At 43.0% G+C, this 19,664-nt stretch overlaps 2 protein-coding genes across 2 annotated transcripts; both read left to right on the forward strand.

The window, feature by feature from the left end:
- Nucleotides 1-3,913: 3,913 nt before the first annotated feature.
- Nucleotides 3,914-5,731, forward strand: LOC131474324 (uncharacterized). Its single transcript, XM_058652135.1, has 2 exons — nt 3,914-4,132; nt 4,493-5,731. Exon 2 carries the CDS (start codon nt 4,748-4,750, stop codon nt 5,729-5,731), a length of 984 nt encoding a protein of 327 aa, XP_058508118.1. The 5' UTR covers nt 3,914-4,132; nt 4,493-4,747.
- A 4,844-nt stretch (nt 5,732-10,575) lies between these two features.
- Nucleotides 10,576-18,315, forward strand: LOC131474325 (uncharacterized). The gene is made up of 3 exons (XM_058652136.1): nt 10,576-11,075; nt 11,448-11,578; nt 18,148-18,315. Exons 1-3 carry the CDS (start codon nt 10,748-10,750, stop codon nt 18,313-18,315), a joined length of 627 nt encoding a protein of 208 aa, XP_058508119.1. The 5' UTR covers nt 10,576-10,747.
- Nucleotides 18,316-19,664: the final 1,349 nt, after the last annotated feature.

Raw genomic sequence — 19,664 nt, forward strand, 5'->3', positions numbered from 1 at the left:
GTACCTACTTGCTCACTGCAACTCTATAACTCTCTTGGGGCCCTGTGAAATATCTCCCTCATGTACCTCAAGCCATCTTTGGTCTACGTATGACCCTGAAACAAAAAAGTATACTGTATTTTTTGCAAGAGAAAAGAGGCAATGAGCGTCAGGGATGTCATTTCTCACTGTCCTCTAACATGCAATTTAAACAATGTGCCGGGCAGTGAACATAAAGTTTCTGTTTTCATGCATGCCGGTGTTCCAATCATGACTGAGGCTCCACCATAATGCTTGCCCTACTCTGTGTTTTTTTGCAGTCAAGACCGTACTTCTGCAATAATTGTACAATTTTCTGTCAAAGTGCTGCAGCATCCAGGTGCTGCTGCTTCAAAGGTTAAGGAAGCTTTCACATACTGTAATAACAGCAAAGTACCTTCTTCCTTGTGTCTTTCATTTTGTCTAATTATTGAGGTGCAGATCATTTCATGTACCTCACTTTCCTGGACCTCACAGTTGCCTTTGATGCAGTTGACCACAGTATCCTCCTCCATCGTCTCCAGCACAGAACTGGTTTCTCTGGCACTGCTCTGAATTGGTTCAGGACCTATCTCACAGATAGATGTTCCCCCTTGGGCTGGACTATTGTAACACACTCATTGTGATCCCTGGCAGGAGCCAAGGTTTTAACACATTCAAACAGTGCTACAAGGATCCTGATTAGGGTGCACAAGTATTAATTATTTACTTCAGTCCTCCAGACACTTCATTGTCTCCCCATCCAACTCTGTCTACTTGCCCGCCATAATACCCATCCAATGGCAGCGCACCACAATATCTCAAAGAATTCCTCATACCTCAATCGACAACAAGAAACCTCCGCTCTCGCTCCACAAACACCCACACCTTCTCTGTCCCCCCAGTGCAAAACCACAAAATGGAGGACAGAGATAAATTGGTGCAGGAACACGTTGCACAGTGGCTTCTGTGTGCGTTGGTGTTGCAGCCTGTTCCTGATCTACTGCAGTTTGGTGATGCTCTACATCCTCCTCCTCCTCCTCCTCCTCCTCACTGACTTCCTGCTGCTCCTCTGTCAGCTCCATCTTCCTAGTAGAGTTAAATTTCTTCTTAAAACAAGAGGATGTCTTTGGACTTTCTCTTTATCTGCAAATTCACCAGACACAGCAAAGTGACTAATCACAGCCAGGTACTGTAACTCAGTTAGCTGTTGTTAGCTAGCCGGTAACTCACCCGTCAAAAACACTGCAGTAAAGCATACCACCCTCTTTTTTTTACCTCCCCCACTTATGTGGGACACCGGGACGGTACAATGGGAGGAAGTGGACACACATTTTCCATCTTTATTCATCTATATTCATTAATGGTCCTGTGCACAAACTCTTACCTTCACACATATTTAAGTAATATTGTGCTATTAATGTATTTCTAACGGATTCTCTTGTCAGTGGAATGATAGAGACTGTAACATCAGAAGATTAAGCGATGTTTTGGAGTTAACAATCACACAGCTGTGATGTTTGCGTGTCTGTACACATGTGGCAATTATTCTCTCAAAAGCAGCCATTTTAAAATGGTTTTCTGTAACCTTTCTTGAGCAGCCATGTTAATAAGGATTTCCCTTGCAGAGATTAACAAAATATAATCACATGCTTTTTGCTTTGAAACAGTTTACCTCCTTCGTCTCATTTGGTCGAGGTTCTGCTTCCTGTCGCTGTGTCAGTCATCTTGATGGGCAGCCCTCTTCTCTGGGGTATCTAGCCTTAGGCAAAGGTAAGTTGTGCGGCTTTGAGAAAAGCAAATGAGAAAAGCAAAGCATGGACTGTGCAAGAAACCAAAAGTGATGCTTATGCCTGCTGCATATTTAACAGTAGCACCACTATAGAACAGTTGCCTCCGGCAAAACATCACAGGCATCACTGAAGAGCCAATTATGGCGCCATAAAATGGCAAAGACAAATAACATAATATTGAATTCATATTCCTGGTCCTTTAGTTATTTATTCCATACATCCATACTTGGATATCACAGGTGAAGTTAGGGAATGCTAGTTTGTACATGCAATCGTACAGCTGCTCTTGTGTAATTCCTGCTAGTGTTACTCGATTGATGTCCAAAAGAATCCCCTCCGTTCCATAGTGAACACCAGAAAAGAACAGCATTGTCTCAGAACTGTATACGTTTATGACTAAGGCCTCATACAGTCCCTTGCTATATGACAAACTGTGGAAGAAGGATTGGTGAAACATTTGGTCTAATTTAATTTCGTCATCTGGAAGTTCAAATCACCAAATGACACATTTATACTATATGCAAAAGACTGTCTGTACTTTGCATTTATTACGTCTGTTAGTATCGAGTCAATAGTCCAATCATTCAGGAAAATATGAACAACATCAGTCTCCCTCATCAGCAACACCAACGAGTAATATTCCCATTTCATGGAACGACTTATATTCAGTGGTCTTGTATTCCACTGCTTACGTTTTAGTCCATTTAGGATCAAACACAATAAAAGAACTTCTTCAATGGTCGCCATGTTAGCATACCTATAACTTGGTATTCGGCACTGCCCTCTAGAGGAAGTATTGGGTAAAGTCCATACAAACGCAAAAGTTGCACAGATGTATGTAGGGTAGTGTTGGAGATAATGTTTGGGACAAAAATTTAGTGTAGTATTGAGAACTAATCCTCAACGTAACTTTAGTCCAGACAATGAAATTGTCACTTCTATTCTGATGATTTTGGAAACATGTCTCAAAAATTGTGTCTCCTATCATTTAGAAAGCTATCCTTTACTCCTAGCAGGTGCTATTGCTGAATGATACCTCTTCCTTAGAGTTAAGCATAAACAGACGTCTCCTCTTGGTTGGTCTCACAGCTGCTAAAAGAATGCTAATTGGCCATTGGAAATCACCACACACACACACACAGGTGTGTCTGTGAACTGTGGCTCTCTTCCCACAGAGATCTTGCACAACTAGAGCTTTCCATAGGTTACACCAGGCCATGACACAATTATCTGCTCTTCAAAGCTATTAGAAGGAAAGTGAAGTGCCATCATGAATAACTGTGGCAAACTGCTTCATTCTACTGTGCTCTTATGTACCTGGTTGCTTACAAGTCGTGTCTGTTTATATATAAATATGATGCAGGTCTTTAACAGTTATACGATTATTGGGTAATGGGGGATAATGTTTGGATGAATGGTAGGTTATGTAACAGGATTTTCAATCCAACTTACTTTCAAGTTGTATTTTATTCACTAGATGTGTTAATGATAAGTTGAAACATATATTTAGTGTTTCTAACTGACCACTCTGTGACATGAAAGCATTGATTAGGCAACATTTGTTTGCCCTTATTGATTAAAGATCCCATAATAACTTCTTTGTATATTGTAAATGAAGTGATCTGAGAGAAAAAAAGACTTGGACTTGGCCTCGACAGCAGGCTTTGACCAATTAAAGGGACAGTTCAGAGCGGGAGAGGATGCTTCTACTGGCTGTTCTACAAAGCATCTGTGCTTACATGTCCCTTCGGTGGAGAGGACACTATCCCAGCATTGGTAGCAATTCAGTTAGCTTTAAAGCACTCTAAAAACAAGAAAGGATTATTAGACAAACAGAATAAAATGTGTAACTATCCAGCATAGCATTTTAGAGATGAGAGATTGACTTCATCAGTCATCAGTTGTGCATCAAGCGTTTGGACCTTGATCACAAATACGTGAGTATGTAATAAACCGTAGATGACACTCAGCAAAGGTAATCTACTATATTTCAGTAATCCAGCCTCATGAGGATTAAATCAGTTTCATTTCATTTATTTAGTAGTAGTTGTTTCGCCGATCTGCCGGGTATTGCCTACGAGCGGGTGCATGTGACGACGGGCTTGCAACTGCATGCGCGCAACAGCGAGCGCACGGCTCCGCAGCGCACGGCTCCGCAGCGCATCAACAGGTGATCACAATCGCACTCATTAGGAACGCACGGCAGAAACCCCGGAACAAAATAAGGAGTGAGCATTCAGTCAGTAGCTTGCAACGCAACAAACGGCAGCAGAAGAAACGAAAGCTGAATAACCACAGGAGTAAAACACGCATGGAAGCAGAAAGGATCAAGGAGGCTACCGGTAAGCTCGCAGCTCTTTTCCGGACAGAGATGGACTGATGTTGATGCGCTGTGCGCCTATTGTTTGTATAAAAAAGAAATAATTATGTTTATATTAAAATCGCCTGGATTGTTTTAATTTCGGTTAATGGTAATTGAAAATGTCATGATAAATATGTACAATAATCTTGGTTAAAATATAAAATGTCAGGTTGATTAAGGGCAATGGTTCTAAAAAGTGGAACTAGTTTATTTAATTTATTTATACAGTATTTGCCTAATTTAAATGTTTGAATTAAATGTGGGAATATTCATTTACTATTGTTTATTTAAATACTGTACTTCAATAGAACTTTATTTATTTAATGAAATTGTTTTAAAGGTTTTTCACCTACAACGACCACCACTTCGTTACTGGTCAATAAACTCAAGAAAGAGAGTGAAATCCTGAGTCTGGTCTATTTTCTTCCCTTATCAAGTGTGGGAAACCATGACGTTGAAATACACTTGCCAGTGAAAAACCGCCTGTGACCAGTGACCAGTGAAGACTCCACCTGCGGCCACAACCGAGAGGGAAAATACTCCACCTAGGGGCCTGGAGGATCGAGCCTGCTGTCTGTCAGCTGAAGGAAACAAAATGGCAAAGTCACTAGATGATCTGAAAGTGGAGAGGACCACAGCTAAGAGACTTTTCTCCCGTCTTGCTAACAGCATTACGAGGAACCACGCAGAGATGTCCATGGAGGAGTTAAAAGAAAACTTCAAGAAGCTCACATTGGAGAGCTCCAGAGTCATGGAGGCGAATGAAGAAATGGAGGCGGCCTACATAGCAGAGTCCGATGTAACTACTGCACAGGAGCTGAGCGACCCATTGAAAGCCGACCTGGAACAAACGGAGCAGCTTTGTGAGCAGAAGACGAAGGAAGTTAAACTCCTCATTCAAAAGACACTCTGGGATGTTTATGGAGAAAAAGAACTGTCCTTAGCTCTACATGTTGCTGAAGTTGAGTGCAAGAATGTCTCCTCCACCCAGCTAGATGTGACTTTGGAAGCATATGAGTTCATGCTGACTCACTTTGAAAAGTTGGTGCAGAAGGCAAAAGAAGCGCACCAAAACTGGAACCGCTGGGCTCCGTCTGCAGAGCAAAGAGACTTCAATGCCCGTCTAAGAGAGCTTGAGGTGCACCTTCCCCAGCTGGTGTCGTGGAAGGCCGCCTTCATCAAAGCAGCAAAGATAAAAGTGGACACTGAAGAGGAACCCCCAGGCCGCCGTGCAGTTGCAGCAATAAAGCTAAAAGCCACAGCCCTACCGAAGTTTGCTGGCAACCAGCGAAGCTACTACAGATGGAGGCAAGAATGGGAGGCTCTACAGAAGCAAGGTGAACCGACTGGCTCTAAAGAAGTGAAGAAATTTCAACTGCTTGATAGCCTCGATGAGAAGATGACCAAAGATCTATGCCTGTCAACATACAACTCATCAGACGATATCTTCCAAATCCTGGAGAACCGGTTTGGGAATCAAGCCAACATCGCTCTCGAGATTGTTGAAGAGCTTCAAGCAACCCCGTCAGCCAAGAAAGGTCATAGAGCTCATCCAAACTGTGGAAAAAGCCCTTTATGATCTAAGTGAACTGGACAATGCAGATGCCATAAAGAACCCGATGGTGACCAAATCCATTGAGGGCAAGCTCCCAGAGACTTTAAAAAAAGACTGGCTCACCTATGCTGCTGTTGAAGGAAATGGTGTTAACCGCCACAACCGCTTTGACAAGCTTATCACGTATCTGAAATCACAGAAGTCCATATATGAACAATTAGATCAGTTAAAAGATGTCGTCGAACCCGCCAAGGAGAAGACCAAGTTCCTAAAGCACGCCAGAACAAAAGCTACCAAGTCCAGCAATGAAACAGTAGGCTGCATCATTTGTGGTGACCCAAAGCACAGAAAGAAATTATACTTCTGCAGAAAGTTTAGGACCAACCTCAAGCCATCGGAGAAGAGGGACGCAGCACAACAACTTGGTGCTTGCAAGCGATGCCTTGAAGTCCACAACGACGACTACTGCAAGAAAACAACTTACCTGTGTGGGAATTCTGAGTGCAAAGACCAACACCATTACCTTCTCTGTCCAGTTGCCAGATCCCAGCTCCAACGAACACCCAAATCAAGTCCAGTGAGAGCCGAGGGCAAAAGATACACAGAGACTCAAGAAAAGTTCCTCTCCAAACTTACACCAGAGCTGGCGCAGCAGTGTCAAGACGCCTTCTGCAATATAGCGTCCAGGGCATACAACTCCACTGCAGCAGAGCGAGGCCTTCTGGAGGAGAACTTCTTAAGCGAGTACCCAGTAATCCTAATGCTCCTCGACGTCACTGCCAACGATGGACAAAAGATCGGGACCCTCATTGACCTGGCATCAGACACGAACTACATAACACACAAAGCTGCGAGCAAGCTGAACCTGAGAAATGAAGACGTGACGCTGGTGGTTTACGGTGTTGGAGGGATGAAGGTGTCGGTCGCAACAAAGCGCTACCTCCTCAGGATACGTGTCAGCACACCAAGAGGGACCCTCAAGTCACATCAACTAATCTGCTATGGACTTGATACAGTTGCTGAAGTTCACAGACATGTTCCAGCTGCCAAGTTGCAGAAAATCTTCCCAGATGTTGCTCTTCAAGACCTTGCAAGACCGAGGGAAATACAACTTCTGATCAGCCACAAAGAAGGGAAGCTGGTACCCCAGAAAGTTTGTTCAGTCGGTGACCTGGTGCTCTGGGACGGCCCGCTTGGCAAGACCGTTGGAGGCACGCACCCGGACCTCTTTGAAAAAGTCACCCTAATGGCCCATACGTCAAAGACGCACTTTGCAAGATCCATGAGAACTGCAGCAGTCAAATATACTGAATTCACCTTTAAGGATCCAGTCTCCTGTCAGTCTCCCAAACATCTGACCCAGTCCAATACAGCCACTAGCAGCAGAGACTTCCTGAAGTGGTGGAAATGGGAAAGCATTGGAGCCGCTTGTGAGCCGAGATGCGGAGGATGTCGTTGCGGAAATTGCCAACCCGGAGGGAAAGAAATGACGCTGGCGGAAGAAAGAGAGATGGAGATGGTGAGAGATGGCTTGACATACGTGAACGGAGACCATCACAGCTCTGAACCACACTGGCACACTAAGTATCCATGGACTGAAGATCCAGCATCTATACCGAACAATAAGAGAGCGGTCGAAGCCACATTCTACAGAATGGAGAAGCAGCTGGCGAAGGAACCAGAATGGAAGATGGCCTACGCTTCACAAGTCCATGAAATGCTGAATCGCAAAGCAGCAGTGAAGCTGTCCCAAGAAGTTCTGCAAAGCTGGACTGGGCCAGTGTGGTACATAAGTCACCTGGTCGCACCAAATCCACATTCAGTCTCCACCCCAGTGAGGCTAGTATGGAACAGCAGCCAGAAGTACAGAGGCCTGAGCTTGAACGATATGCTGATCAAAGGTCCCGACGTCCTGAATCCGATCAGAGGTGTCCTGCTGAGGTTCCGAACTGGTATCTTTGCTGCCCTTGGTGACATCCGCAAGATGTACAACTCTGTCTGGCTGGAGGAAAGAGAGGTCCACCTGCACCGGTTTCTGTGGCGTGACACTGAAGATGCTGAGATCGAAGATTTTGCCATAACAAGAGTCAACATTGGAGACAAGCCTGCTGGTTGTATAGCCCAAGTCGCCATGCGAGAGACCGCCAACTTGCCTTCGTTCAGCCATTTCAAAGAGGAGAAGTGTGCTGGAGGAAGACGCCTATGTCGATGATCTTCTGACTTCTCACAATGACCTCAACCACCTGAAGCGTCTCACATCCAACATTGAGCAGATCCTTAAAGCAGGAGGATTTTTCATGAAGCCCTGGGTCTACTCGGATCAAAGTGGGAGGAAAGGGAGAAGAGGTGAGAAAATGGAGTCAAAGACCATGATTCTGCCGAACCAGCTCACCGAGGAGGATAACAAAGCCCTAGGCCTCGGTTATACCATTGAAGACGACAAGCTACATGTCATGGTTGCAGTGAACTTCTCCAAGAGGAGGAGAAAAATGCGCCTCGGCCTGGACTTACTGAGAGAAGAAGTGAGAGAACAAACCCCAGACCCACTCACTAGAAGAGAACTGTTAAGCCAAGTCTCTGGTCTTTATGATCCACTCGGCCTTGTGGCTCCAGCAAAACAGAAGGGAGCCATCCTGATCCGAAGAGCTTTTCAAGAAGCAAAAGTGATGTACAACATAGAAGACACCTGGGATGCTGCCTTGTCCAAAGAACTCAGAGAAGATGCCATAAAGCTCCTCCAAGAGTATGCTGATCTGAGCCTACTCCGATTCACCAGAGCTCTCACGCCACCAGATCCAGGAGGAAGACCATGTGCCATCACATTCTCTGACGGCAGTGAGCATGCTTATGGCGCTGTGCTGTACCTAAGATGGAGTCGCAACCATGATGTCGTCGTGAGGCTAGTTGAGTCTAAGGCCAAGCTGACTCCTCTTGACCACAAGGGTGACCCTGTGAAGGCAGAGATGTGTGGAGCGGTCTTTGCAGCTCGGCTGAAGAACTACTTCCAGAAACACTGCCGAATCGATGTGGAGAGGTGGTACCATCTTGTCGACAGCCAAACCATCTTGGGCGCAATACAGCGAGAAAGTTATGGCTACCAGACCTTCTTCGCAAACCGAGTTGGCGAAATCCAGAGCAGCACTGACGTTCGAGATTGGTGGTGGATCCCAGGGTCGGTGAACATTGCAGACATCATCACCAGAGGGGCCAGTCCTGATGACCTAACTGAGGAATCCGAGTGGCAGTCGGGTCCGAAGTTCCTTCAGCTTCCTGAGAGTGAGTGGCCGAAAAAATCAGCAAGAGATGTTGCCGCACAAGCAAGAGACAATATCACAAAAATACAGAAGAAAACTTTTGTCGCAGCACTCACCCGAAGTCAACTGAAAGCACAAGATCAAATCACAATCCAGGAGACAGAGTCCAAGTCCAGAAGACCAACGGCAGTAGCAGCAGTCCAAAAGCTATTGGATGAAAAGCGCTTCAGCAGTCTAAGGCAGCTGGTCGGTGCAATAGCATGGACTTGGAGAGCAGTGGAGAGGTTCCTGTGTGCAAAGGTTGGAGATCAAGAAAAGTGGGAGGCAGAACATTCATCTGGCGTCATCATGGCCAAGGAAAGAGAAGATGTCTTCCGGACTCTATGCCTTGCAGCACAAGAGGGCGTACACTTTCCAAACACAACAACTGACAGACTGGTCGTTTACAAGGACCAAGCAAGCGGACTCCTGATGTGTGGTGGCAGGATCCAGACATTCAAAGAGGACGATAGAGCTGTTCCCCTGTTACCTTTCCAGGCCTGGATCTCCACTCTCCTAGCCCGAGAAGCACACAGTGAGGGGCATGAAGGAGTGGCAGGAACTTTGCTGCGGATGCGAAACAAAGCATGGGTCATCAGAGGAAGAATTATTGCCCAAAAAGTCGTTGACAAGTGTATCGTTTGCAAGAAAGCTAAAGCAAGAACCTGTCAGCAAATAATGGGGGACTTACCTGAAGAGAGGACGAATCCGGCTGCACCATTTCAATTCACGTCTGTCGACCTGTTCGGACCATACCTAGTAAAAGATGATGTCAAGAGGAGAGTGAGCATGAAAGTATGGGGCGTACTCTTCTGCTGTATGTCGAGTCGAGCTATCCATGTCGAACTGGCAAACACGCTATCAACAGAGAGCTTTCTTCTTGCTTACCAGAGGTTCACTTCTGTCCGAGGGCATCCTCAAAAGATCTGGTCCGATCCAGGTACGAACTTTATTGGAGCAAAACCTGTCCTGGAAGAGATGTATACTTACCTGAGACAACAAAACAACGACTCACTTGAAGAATATGCTGGCAAGAATGGTACAGACTGGACGTGGAGAATCCTTCCAGCCGATTCACCTCACCGAAATGGCGCTGCTGAAGCTGCTGTAAAGATCACTAAACGAGCTCTCCAAAGTCTTGGTAAAGGAGAAGGCCTTACCTTCAGTGAATTCCTGACAGTGCTCAAGCTAGCTGCCAACCTTGCCAACGAAAGGCCCATCGATGCCAGAGTCCAGAGCCGTGAAGACCGTGTACGATACATCACTCCGAACACCCTGTTGCTTGGTCGAGCCACACAGAGTGGAGATTTCAAGGCATTTGACTACACCACTTACCCCTTCAAAAGGCTACAAGAAATGCAAATGCAAGTGAGCCACTTTTGGAAGTCCTGGAGCCAACTTGCAGGTCCCAACCTGTTCATCCGCAACAAGTGGCATACTGAAAAAAGGAACGTTGCCATTGGAGACATCGTCTGGCTCTGCGACCAGAATGCACTGAGAGGGCAATTCAAGCTAGCAAGAGTCATCAGTGTGAATGCAGATCCCAAAGGCATCGTCCGGGATGTCTACGTGAAGGTCTCTCCGAGTGGGTGTGTCCAGGTAAAGACTCCGAAACCTGTGTCCGGATCGAAGGAAAAGGATTGCCAGGGTACCATACTGCATCGGGACGTGCGGCGTCTCATCGTCCTCATCCCAACAGAGGATCAAGTCGACTAGCACCAGCTCGCCTGAGAAGTGCGATCTTTCCATGTCACGCCATGACGCAAAGATCGAGCGGGAGGTGTTTCGCCGATCTGCCGGGTATTGCCTACGAGCGGGTGCATGTGACGACGGGCTCGCAACTGCATGCGCGCAACAGCGAGCGCACGGCTCCGCAGCGCACGGCTCCGCAGCGCATCAACAGGTGATCACAATCGCACTCATTAGGAACGCACGGCAGAAACCCCGGAACAAAATAAGGAGTGAGCATTCAGTCAGTAGCTTGCAACGCAACAAACGGCAGCAGAAGAAACGAAAGCTGAATAACCACAGGAGTAAAACACGCATGGAAGCAGAAAGGATCAAGGAGGCTACCGGTAAGCTCGCAGCTCTTTTCCGGACAGAGATGGACTGATGTTGATGCGCTGTGCGCCTATTGTTTGTATAAAAAAGAAATAATTATGTTTATATTAAAATCGCCTGGATTGTTTTAATTTCGGTTAATGGTAATTGAAAATGTCATGATAAATATGTACAATAATCTTGGTTAAAATATAAAATGTCAGGTTGATTAAGGGCAATGGTTCTAAAAAGTGGAACTAGTTTATTTAATTTATTTATACAGTATTTGCCTAATTTAAATGTTTGAATTAAATGTGGGAATATTCATTTGAATTGTTTATTTAAATACTGTACTTCAATAGAACTTTATTTATTTAATGAAATTGTTTTATTTTGTATGTTTAAAGGTTTTTCACCTACAACGACCACCACTTCGTTACTGGTCAATAAACTCAAGAAAGAGAGTGAAATCCTGAGTCTGGTCTATTTTCTTCCCTTATCAAGTGTGGGAAACCATGACGTTGAAATACACTTGCCAGTAGTTATATTTTAGCAATTAAATTTATAAGGAATGTGATGTTGAACAGCTGTTAAAAGTCGTCTTCTGTTTAGTAACAGGAATTTTGATACATCAATTCATTAATTTAAAGAATAACATCGTGCAGCAATCTTGTCAGGAGATTATGATAATTATATGATATGTCATTATAATGATAATGACAAATAATAATAAATAAAACAACCTAATTTCAAACAAAGGAAGACTATTGTACACTTGAAAAGTTTGTGCTGTACAATTAAATCTAGAACTGCTTAAGTCTATGATATTAGTCACTTTATCGCACAGTGACACGTGAGCTGCTGGTCTATTGCTAATTTTGTGTCAATTGGTTAAATCCAAATAAAGGATTTTAAACACAGACATTTACTGATGGAGGTAGAAGTGGATCAGACACATCTGTCTGTGTGCCATCATTCTAAATAGCTGATTCACTTTATTAACTTTGGTATGGGGAGGGAACGGCTTACAAAGTGAAAATAACATAATATATTCTTTTAATGCATGGAAAATGAAGAAAACAGAAAATGGACGTTAAAAAGGCTTTGCACGAGGAACGAAAAACCTTGGGGGCTTGTCAGAAGTTCCTCAGTAAAGTGAAACATTCAAACCACTGTAATAAAATTATATACATTAGCATTATATTTCCCCTGACATGGTTTTGCTGGATGTATTAGCAGTGGGTGTCGAGGAGATGCAGCTCCTTCGCCTGCATCACAGGTGGGATGAGTGAACAGAGGCCAAATCCCTGCTCTGTCATTTCAGAGCTGCTCAATTAATTTAGCATTAATTGTGATGATATTTTTTTCTTTTCAAAATCAATTAGGCTTGACTGAACAAGAAAGTGACATTTTTCATTTGGTGTGATTGATCTCAAACACATCAAATGCTCCCTATCCCCATTCAAAGATAATGAACCCATTTCAAGGCTCCCAAACACAGCTTTGGCTTCAGGCAAGAACAATTCACTACAAAGAAAATTTAAAAGCAGTGAAACTGTGTTTCCTTTGCTGAGAAACATCATTTTTATTCGCTTGCAGTGTGTGATTGTGTATGATTATTGTTGTGATTTTACATCAAGGAAGCATCATTAAAAATATCTGTAATCTTTGGCTCTGTGGTCACTCTGGGCTATTTTTTATTTTTTTTTTAGCTTCATCATAACAGAGGTTGCTGGAATTTAGGCTAGAATTTTATTGCATTCCAGTCCTCAACCAATAATCCATTTCAGATAACAACACCCATTGGTGTCATTTTGAAGCAACCAATAGTGTCGTTCAGAAGCCAGGTTTTCATATCCTGGTTTCTCACATACATCCAGCCTTCAGGAGGTTTAAGGAAATTACAGAATTCTAACTGAAAGAAAGGGGTAATTAGTTTTAAGTTGGTAGTAAATTGCCACATAGATTTCCAAGCATCTTATAGGGATAAATCAGCTTACAGATTGCTTTTTGTGTTGGTGTTGTACCGCTTTATACTCGTGAGGGTTCCAGGCGAAAGGCGGGGCCAAAACCAGGTCACCAGTCCATAGAGATGAACATTTGCTCAGATACTCTCACCTACGGGCAATTTAGAATATCCAGTTAACCTCTGCATGTGTTTGGACATGTGGGAGGAAACTTGAAAAAAAACACACAAAAACAATAACATGCAAGCTCCACCCAGAAGGGCCCAGACCGGGACACAAACCAGCAACCTCCTTGTATCAGGTTTTATTATCAGAAATGTTATGTACTACCCATATTTGACCTTTCAGCTTTTCCCCAATTGGCATATTTGATTTGGCAGATTTGTTTTATGCCAGATGCCCTTCCGGATCCAACCCTTCCATTTATTCAGGCTTGGGACTGGTACTAGGAGTACACTGGATCTGCCCAACAAACCAATTCAACCAATAAATGAAGGAGAACAACATATTGGTATGCAAAGGCCACTGCAGTTCCGTGTTTGTTCCAATCTCTCCATTAGATTCATATACTCTAAATGGCTGTTCAATCATACAGAGTTGATGTTGTTCAAGTCCACGAGCTGTACAGATGCTACTCATGGTGCAGCAGCTAAAGTTCTTAGGTTTTTTAAAAAAAACTGCTCCAAACCTGTGTAGAGGAGGAGTTGTATTTCTTCATATGTGAGCGGATGTCAGGCCCTGCTCACTATACACCACACACCGCTCTCATCCCCTGGGTAAAGCAATGCATAACAATGAGCGTGAGTGTGGTAAATTTATGAAGCAGCCAGCCTGGCTGTGCCTGAAGGCCTGGTGCAGATGACTTTCCTGTGCTCCTGGGAGGAATTACTCTGACGGGGCAAGAGAGTGATGCTGAATGGTGCACAAACAAACGGCAGGGGGAAGAGAAACAGAAACAGGGAGCTTTGGTGGTATTAGAATGACCTAATTTATGACAGTGACAGTTGACTTGTTCACTTCCAAACTTGTTCCACTTTGCAAAAAATGCTATTTGAGGATAAAAGTACAAGACAATTATTCTGTCTTTTTTTTTTTTACTGTGATAGTTTTATATGAATCAGCCTAAAGCAGTGATTTGTCTCAAACAGTGACTCAAGCTTCTGTGCTTAACATCTCAGAATCCTTCAGCTGTATCTTCGGTTTTGTAAGGGGCGAATTCTTAAGCCCGAAGTAGCTGCAATCATTTGGGATTTCAAATGGGTGTGTTTACAAACATACCGACATTATATGAGCAGGATACACAGCAGGCTTTGTTTTTTTTGTAGTCAGGAAACATTTTTTAACATTTTTAGCACTAAATCAGATTCATGACGTGATCCAATACAGAACCAAACTGTAATGTGAATTTATTTTTAATCAGTGGAAATATTTGAAACGACAGAACATTATGGTGTTTTCAGTTCGAGTCAGTGTTGTGCTTCACTCGATGTGTGCGTCGTGAATTCAAAGGTTGGCTTCACCCTTTACTCCTTGCATTCTGCTGTAAGATGAACCACGTGTCATTGCACTGGGAGGCTTAAAGGCAGAGCAACAGCTGTGGCTGCACAGTGGCTGGTCTGAGGAAGAAAGTACTGCTCTTTTACAGAAGAGGAACAAGGGCCACATTAAACAGCGACTGTCTGCAACACACAGAAACACTCTTTGTGTTTGTCTGCCAATCTATCTATATGATAGGAGAGGGTACTGCCTGACTGGACCCACAGTGCAGACAACTGAGGCAAAAATATGGCAACGAGGCAATGATCTATGATTTAATCTATCTACCTACATATCTACCTATTTGGGCAGTCAGTGGTGCCTCAGTGGTTATCCCTAAAAGGATAGATGTGATAGTGCACGTAGATCACTCACTCACCTTCTACTGCTTTATCCTCCACATGAGGGTCGTTGGTGCCAATCGCAGCTGACACAGGGCGAAAGGCGGGGTACACCCTGGGCAGGTTGCCAGTCCATCACAGGGCCACGCACAGGCAAACATTCACTCTCACACTCACACCTATGGTCAATTTTGAATGTCCAATTTGCCTCCTGACAGGCTCCACCCATGACAGTCAGCTGATTGGACGACAGAAAAAGTGCTAACCACTAAGTGGGATCAGTTTTGAGTAATTTGGATTTCCAGCAGTGCATCATTTGCACTATAACAGAAGATAGGATGAGTAGCTATTTGTTTTTAAAAATCAACCACGGCTGAAATTACTTTGGGGTTCCACATAACTCAACCACAATTTTGTTTGAACTTTATTTTTGAAACAACATCACAATGTCAGTGACACTGATTGGTCATAGCTACAGTGCCTCATGCGATTTTGAACCGTGAGTCGATGTTCCAATTTTTGACGCAAAATGCATCGCAACAAATTTGAATTGAATGCAATCTGTCCGGTGAGGGCAAACCTTAACCGAGGCCACTTAGTGTCCTACAGGGTCGATACACTCCCTGACAACTGATTTTTACTCTTTGAGTTATGCTGCTCGCTGACAAAAACATGACCTCTATGTGGTGGTGGTCGATAAATATCAAAGGCAATAAAAGCAGCGGATTATACGCTGAACAATAGCTATACAGAGATCATCTTGACCCCAGAACTAGGAAGGGATGTCCTTTCTGTAAGCAAAGGGGAGATGTGTTTAGAGTTCCTGCAGGAAAGTTCTGAGGGATACATTTTCTCTCCAATGTGTTTGGTTTGGGCCCAAATACACATCAAACAAAATAGTGACTTTGGTTCTCATTGACTTTCCTCATATACTTGGAAGACCAGAGAGAACGTGATGTTGACTCAGGGCTGGACTGGTATGGACCAGGGTTTGATGGGTTTAATGGCACTAGGTTTTCAACAACCTGAGGTCTGAAGGAGTCCAGACTATTGATCAAATAAGGTTAATGTGTGCTCACTGAGGAAAGATGGTGCAGTTTTCCCATAATATGTGAGTGTGTTTGCGAGACGGAGAGAGAAAGAAGGAGACCGGGCATGTGTGTAAATTATTCAATTGGGCTGCTTTAATGATGCTTGTTTTTCTATTTACTGTTAATCAAAGAGATGATAATGATTAATAGAGAAATATGTTGACATAATAAGTTATGCTAATGTAAAATGTCTCTCTTTCAGTCTTTTCTACTGAAGAATACCAGATAAGAAAAGATTTGTCTGTGACATGGAGACTGCATTCATTTCCAAGGGGCTCAGTCTCTCAGCTGTATATATGTAGGCCTGTGCTGTTCTCTTGAAATGGAGCAGAGATGTTCTGTTTAACTACACTGTTGTTTTAGGTGGAAAATCATTAATTAATTAATTAAAACCATTATTAACATTTACGTGATAGACATATTTTGACAATTTAGACAATTTGAAACAGTAGTCCATTGTTGATTGTTGTTTTTTTTTTTTATGAACAAAATAATATCCAATGCATCGAGTAATATAACTGACCCTTGGGGCCATTGAGCATGTAGTCTGGTCAGGAGGGGGCCGGTCAAGTGAAAAATAGTCCAACTCTTTGGGAGGAAGCAAGTGTTCAGCAGAGGCAGGTGATATGAGCTTAACATTACATAACATTATATTGCAATAGCAATTTTGTTATAATATTTCACAGAATTTAAATAAAAATTAAGTATTTTTTATATGGAACAATATATGGTTATAAATAAAAGTGATGATTATGATGAAAAATGAATCTATTAATAGAATAAAAACTTACATATTTTGCATACATATAGTTTCAGGGGTCACATGAATTCCATTTTAGGGCCACATGTGGCCCACGGACTGTGAGTTGAGACCTCTGACTTAATATTAACACATTTTATAAATTTCATCTCTTTTTATCTTTTTAATAATGACCATGGTATGGTCTGAATTAATGTAGTAACAATAATAATAATAATAATAATCCTTCCAGTTTCAATAGGGTTCTTGCAACCTTGTTGCTCGAACCCTAATAAAAGTAGACTTTTTTTTGTATAACACCAAGGATTGCAGCTGAAAGTGCTTCAAAATGAAAAGGAAAATAAAATTTAAAAAGCAAATACAACACAAAAAAAACACAATTTGAAAAAAAACACAACACAGGGTGGAAAGAAAAGGAAACGTCTAAAGTAAAACCAAAGATGCAAATAAAACAGAAAAATATATTGTATCATATTATATATATATATATATAATATCATATATCCATTATTTGAGTTTTGCATTTCAGTCCCCTCTGTGATTGAGTTTGATACCCTTGTTCTAATGCTACAAAAACTATAGTGTATAGTATTGTATTTAGAACAGCTGGTGAATGAGGCTCATTTTGTAAGTCAGAATGTGAGAGTTGTGACTTCCTCCAGGAGTCATTTGTCCTTGTAGCTCATTCTGTCATTCACTGCAAACACACCTGTATGTGAGGGTCACCCTGATTGTGATGCAGACAAGCATTCCACCATGAAGGACATGCTCGTCCTCCACTGTATCATTTTATTTGTATTATTTTTTTGTTTTGACATTTTTGTATTAATGAATTATCTTGTACACCACAGCAAATGTACTTTAACTCTGCACTACGTCATTCTCTGGAAATGTTTAATAGTAATGATTGTATAATTTATATATAAATGTAATAATCGGACAAAAATGTATTATTTATGATTGTTATTTATTCATTTGTATTTAACATCATTGTGTCTCTATCTTTTCTTTTTTTAATTATATACCAGTGGCAGTTGCTGGTCTCTAAGACAGGGGACCCTCATTTCAGGCCCTGTCATTTATACATAAATTCTTACATAAATGATGCAAAAGCACAACTAGAGCGAGGAAACGCTAATTATATAAAACTGAAATGCTAGCATAGGTGGAGGGTTTTATTTACAGTGTATACGTACAAACAAAAATGGTCTATATCACTGAGCAAATAACACATAACAACCAGCTATTTGTCAACATATTTCCTTCACAACATCCACACAAGAATGAGGCAGAAAAGGCTCCACTGTCATGTATGTTTCTGCAATGATGTCAATCAAATCTGGTTCCGCTGTTCAGACAGTTCCTCCAATCGTCACTGCTCCATTGACTACGAAGCCGTGTCCCATTTAAAGGGCTGGATCCTCCGGAATGTGTGGTTGACGGAGGACGCGACTCCATCGACTGCACGCTCCGAAGGACCCGGAAGTCAGGCGCTGCGAAATGAGACGGTCCAGTCTGCCCACCCCGCTGGTTACGTCACCAATCCTCCGGCTTCTTCTTCTAATTCCGGCAGGCCGTAGACGACACCTTGCCGGTTACGTCACCAATCGGCCTCTTGAAGCTCTACAGCTCCCTCAAGAGTTAACTAAAAGTATGGAAATCTTAATCATCCTACTTTTTTTGGCAACAGTCTGTTTTAGTTAGGTTTTGTGTTAGTTTTAATTTAGTTTACTGTTTGTTTATTTATTTCGATGGAGCCTTGAGATTTTGTAATATTTTTAATAATAATATATTATTACATATGAAGAACTTTCACCACAGAGACGTGGTGTGATGTTTCTCAGGCTGAAAGAAAAGCACGGACAGGTAAAATGAACATGGTTAAGTTCTGAACTCTTATATAGTAACCCTAATAAATCTGTCAGGACACTTTGCAGCCATACTACAAGACGCCCTGATGGTCACTGCTACAAGAACAAGAAACTGTTTGCATCGATTATCCTACAGGCAGTTTGTGACCATCAGGGCTGTTTGATTGACACCTACGTGGCCAGGGTAATCGTGCCTTCAAGAGGACAGTACAAGGTGTGGGAGTGCAGTCCATCATTCAGCTGGCACTTGGCATTGGTGTTATGTGATGCCTCTTTTTCCCATATACCCTTCCAGTATTGCCGGGTCTAAGCCCAAGGTGGCTCTGTGGTAATCTTACTGCCTTGCCACTGAGAGTAGACCTTGGATGGGTTGGTGGAGAATATCCTCTTTATTCTCCCGGCCTCTACCTCTCTCCGGTGGTAGGCTTGAGGCTGTGAGTCCCTCTGCAGCTCGGATGGTAGTCTGGAGGGTATTGCTCCTTATGGCTTCTGTTGTTCAGTTTGTAACCAAGCAAATCACGGACCACTGATGCTTGTGTATATTTGTATGTATTTATCTGTATATTGGTCTCGATAATGTCATTAGTTGGGTTTGTTAGCAGTGCTGTAGTAAAGATTCTGATGGTACCTTGTTATTTTGCCTCGTCAAGCGGGAGGAGTTCGCGTTCCTCCAGGTTACGATCTTCCCCTTGCTGTAGCATACTTGTACCATTGATGAGGCACATTGAACCTCGTCAATCTCTAACTGTGATAGGATAGTAGGTTCCTCTTCTGTACATTAGAACACTCAGCTATAGTAACTGTTTCTTTGTCAACTTGAAGAAGGAGCCTTGCCATCCTTCTCTCATCCCAATCCTCTGCCTCTCTCTGCAGCCTCATGTCTTCTACGAGGAGGTTAACAAGCTCATTCTCCCTTTCCCTCTTTTTTCGGCCACCTCCTCTGAGGTTCCAGTCCATGTTGGATTGCCCACATGGAGGGATGGAGGCGATAAGGACAAGTGGAGCTTCTGTCCAGCATCTCATCCTTGAGGACCTACCAAGGCCAAGTTGCAGCAGTG

Source organism: Solea solea, chromosome 15 (assembly GCF_958295425.1).
Source record: "Solea solea chromosome 15, fSolSol10.1, whole genome shotgun sequence".
Taxonomy (NCBI): Eukaryota; Metazoa; Chordata; class Actinopteri; order Pleuronectiformes; family Soleidae; genus Solea; species Solea solea.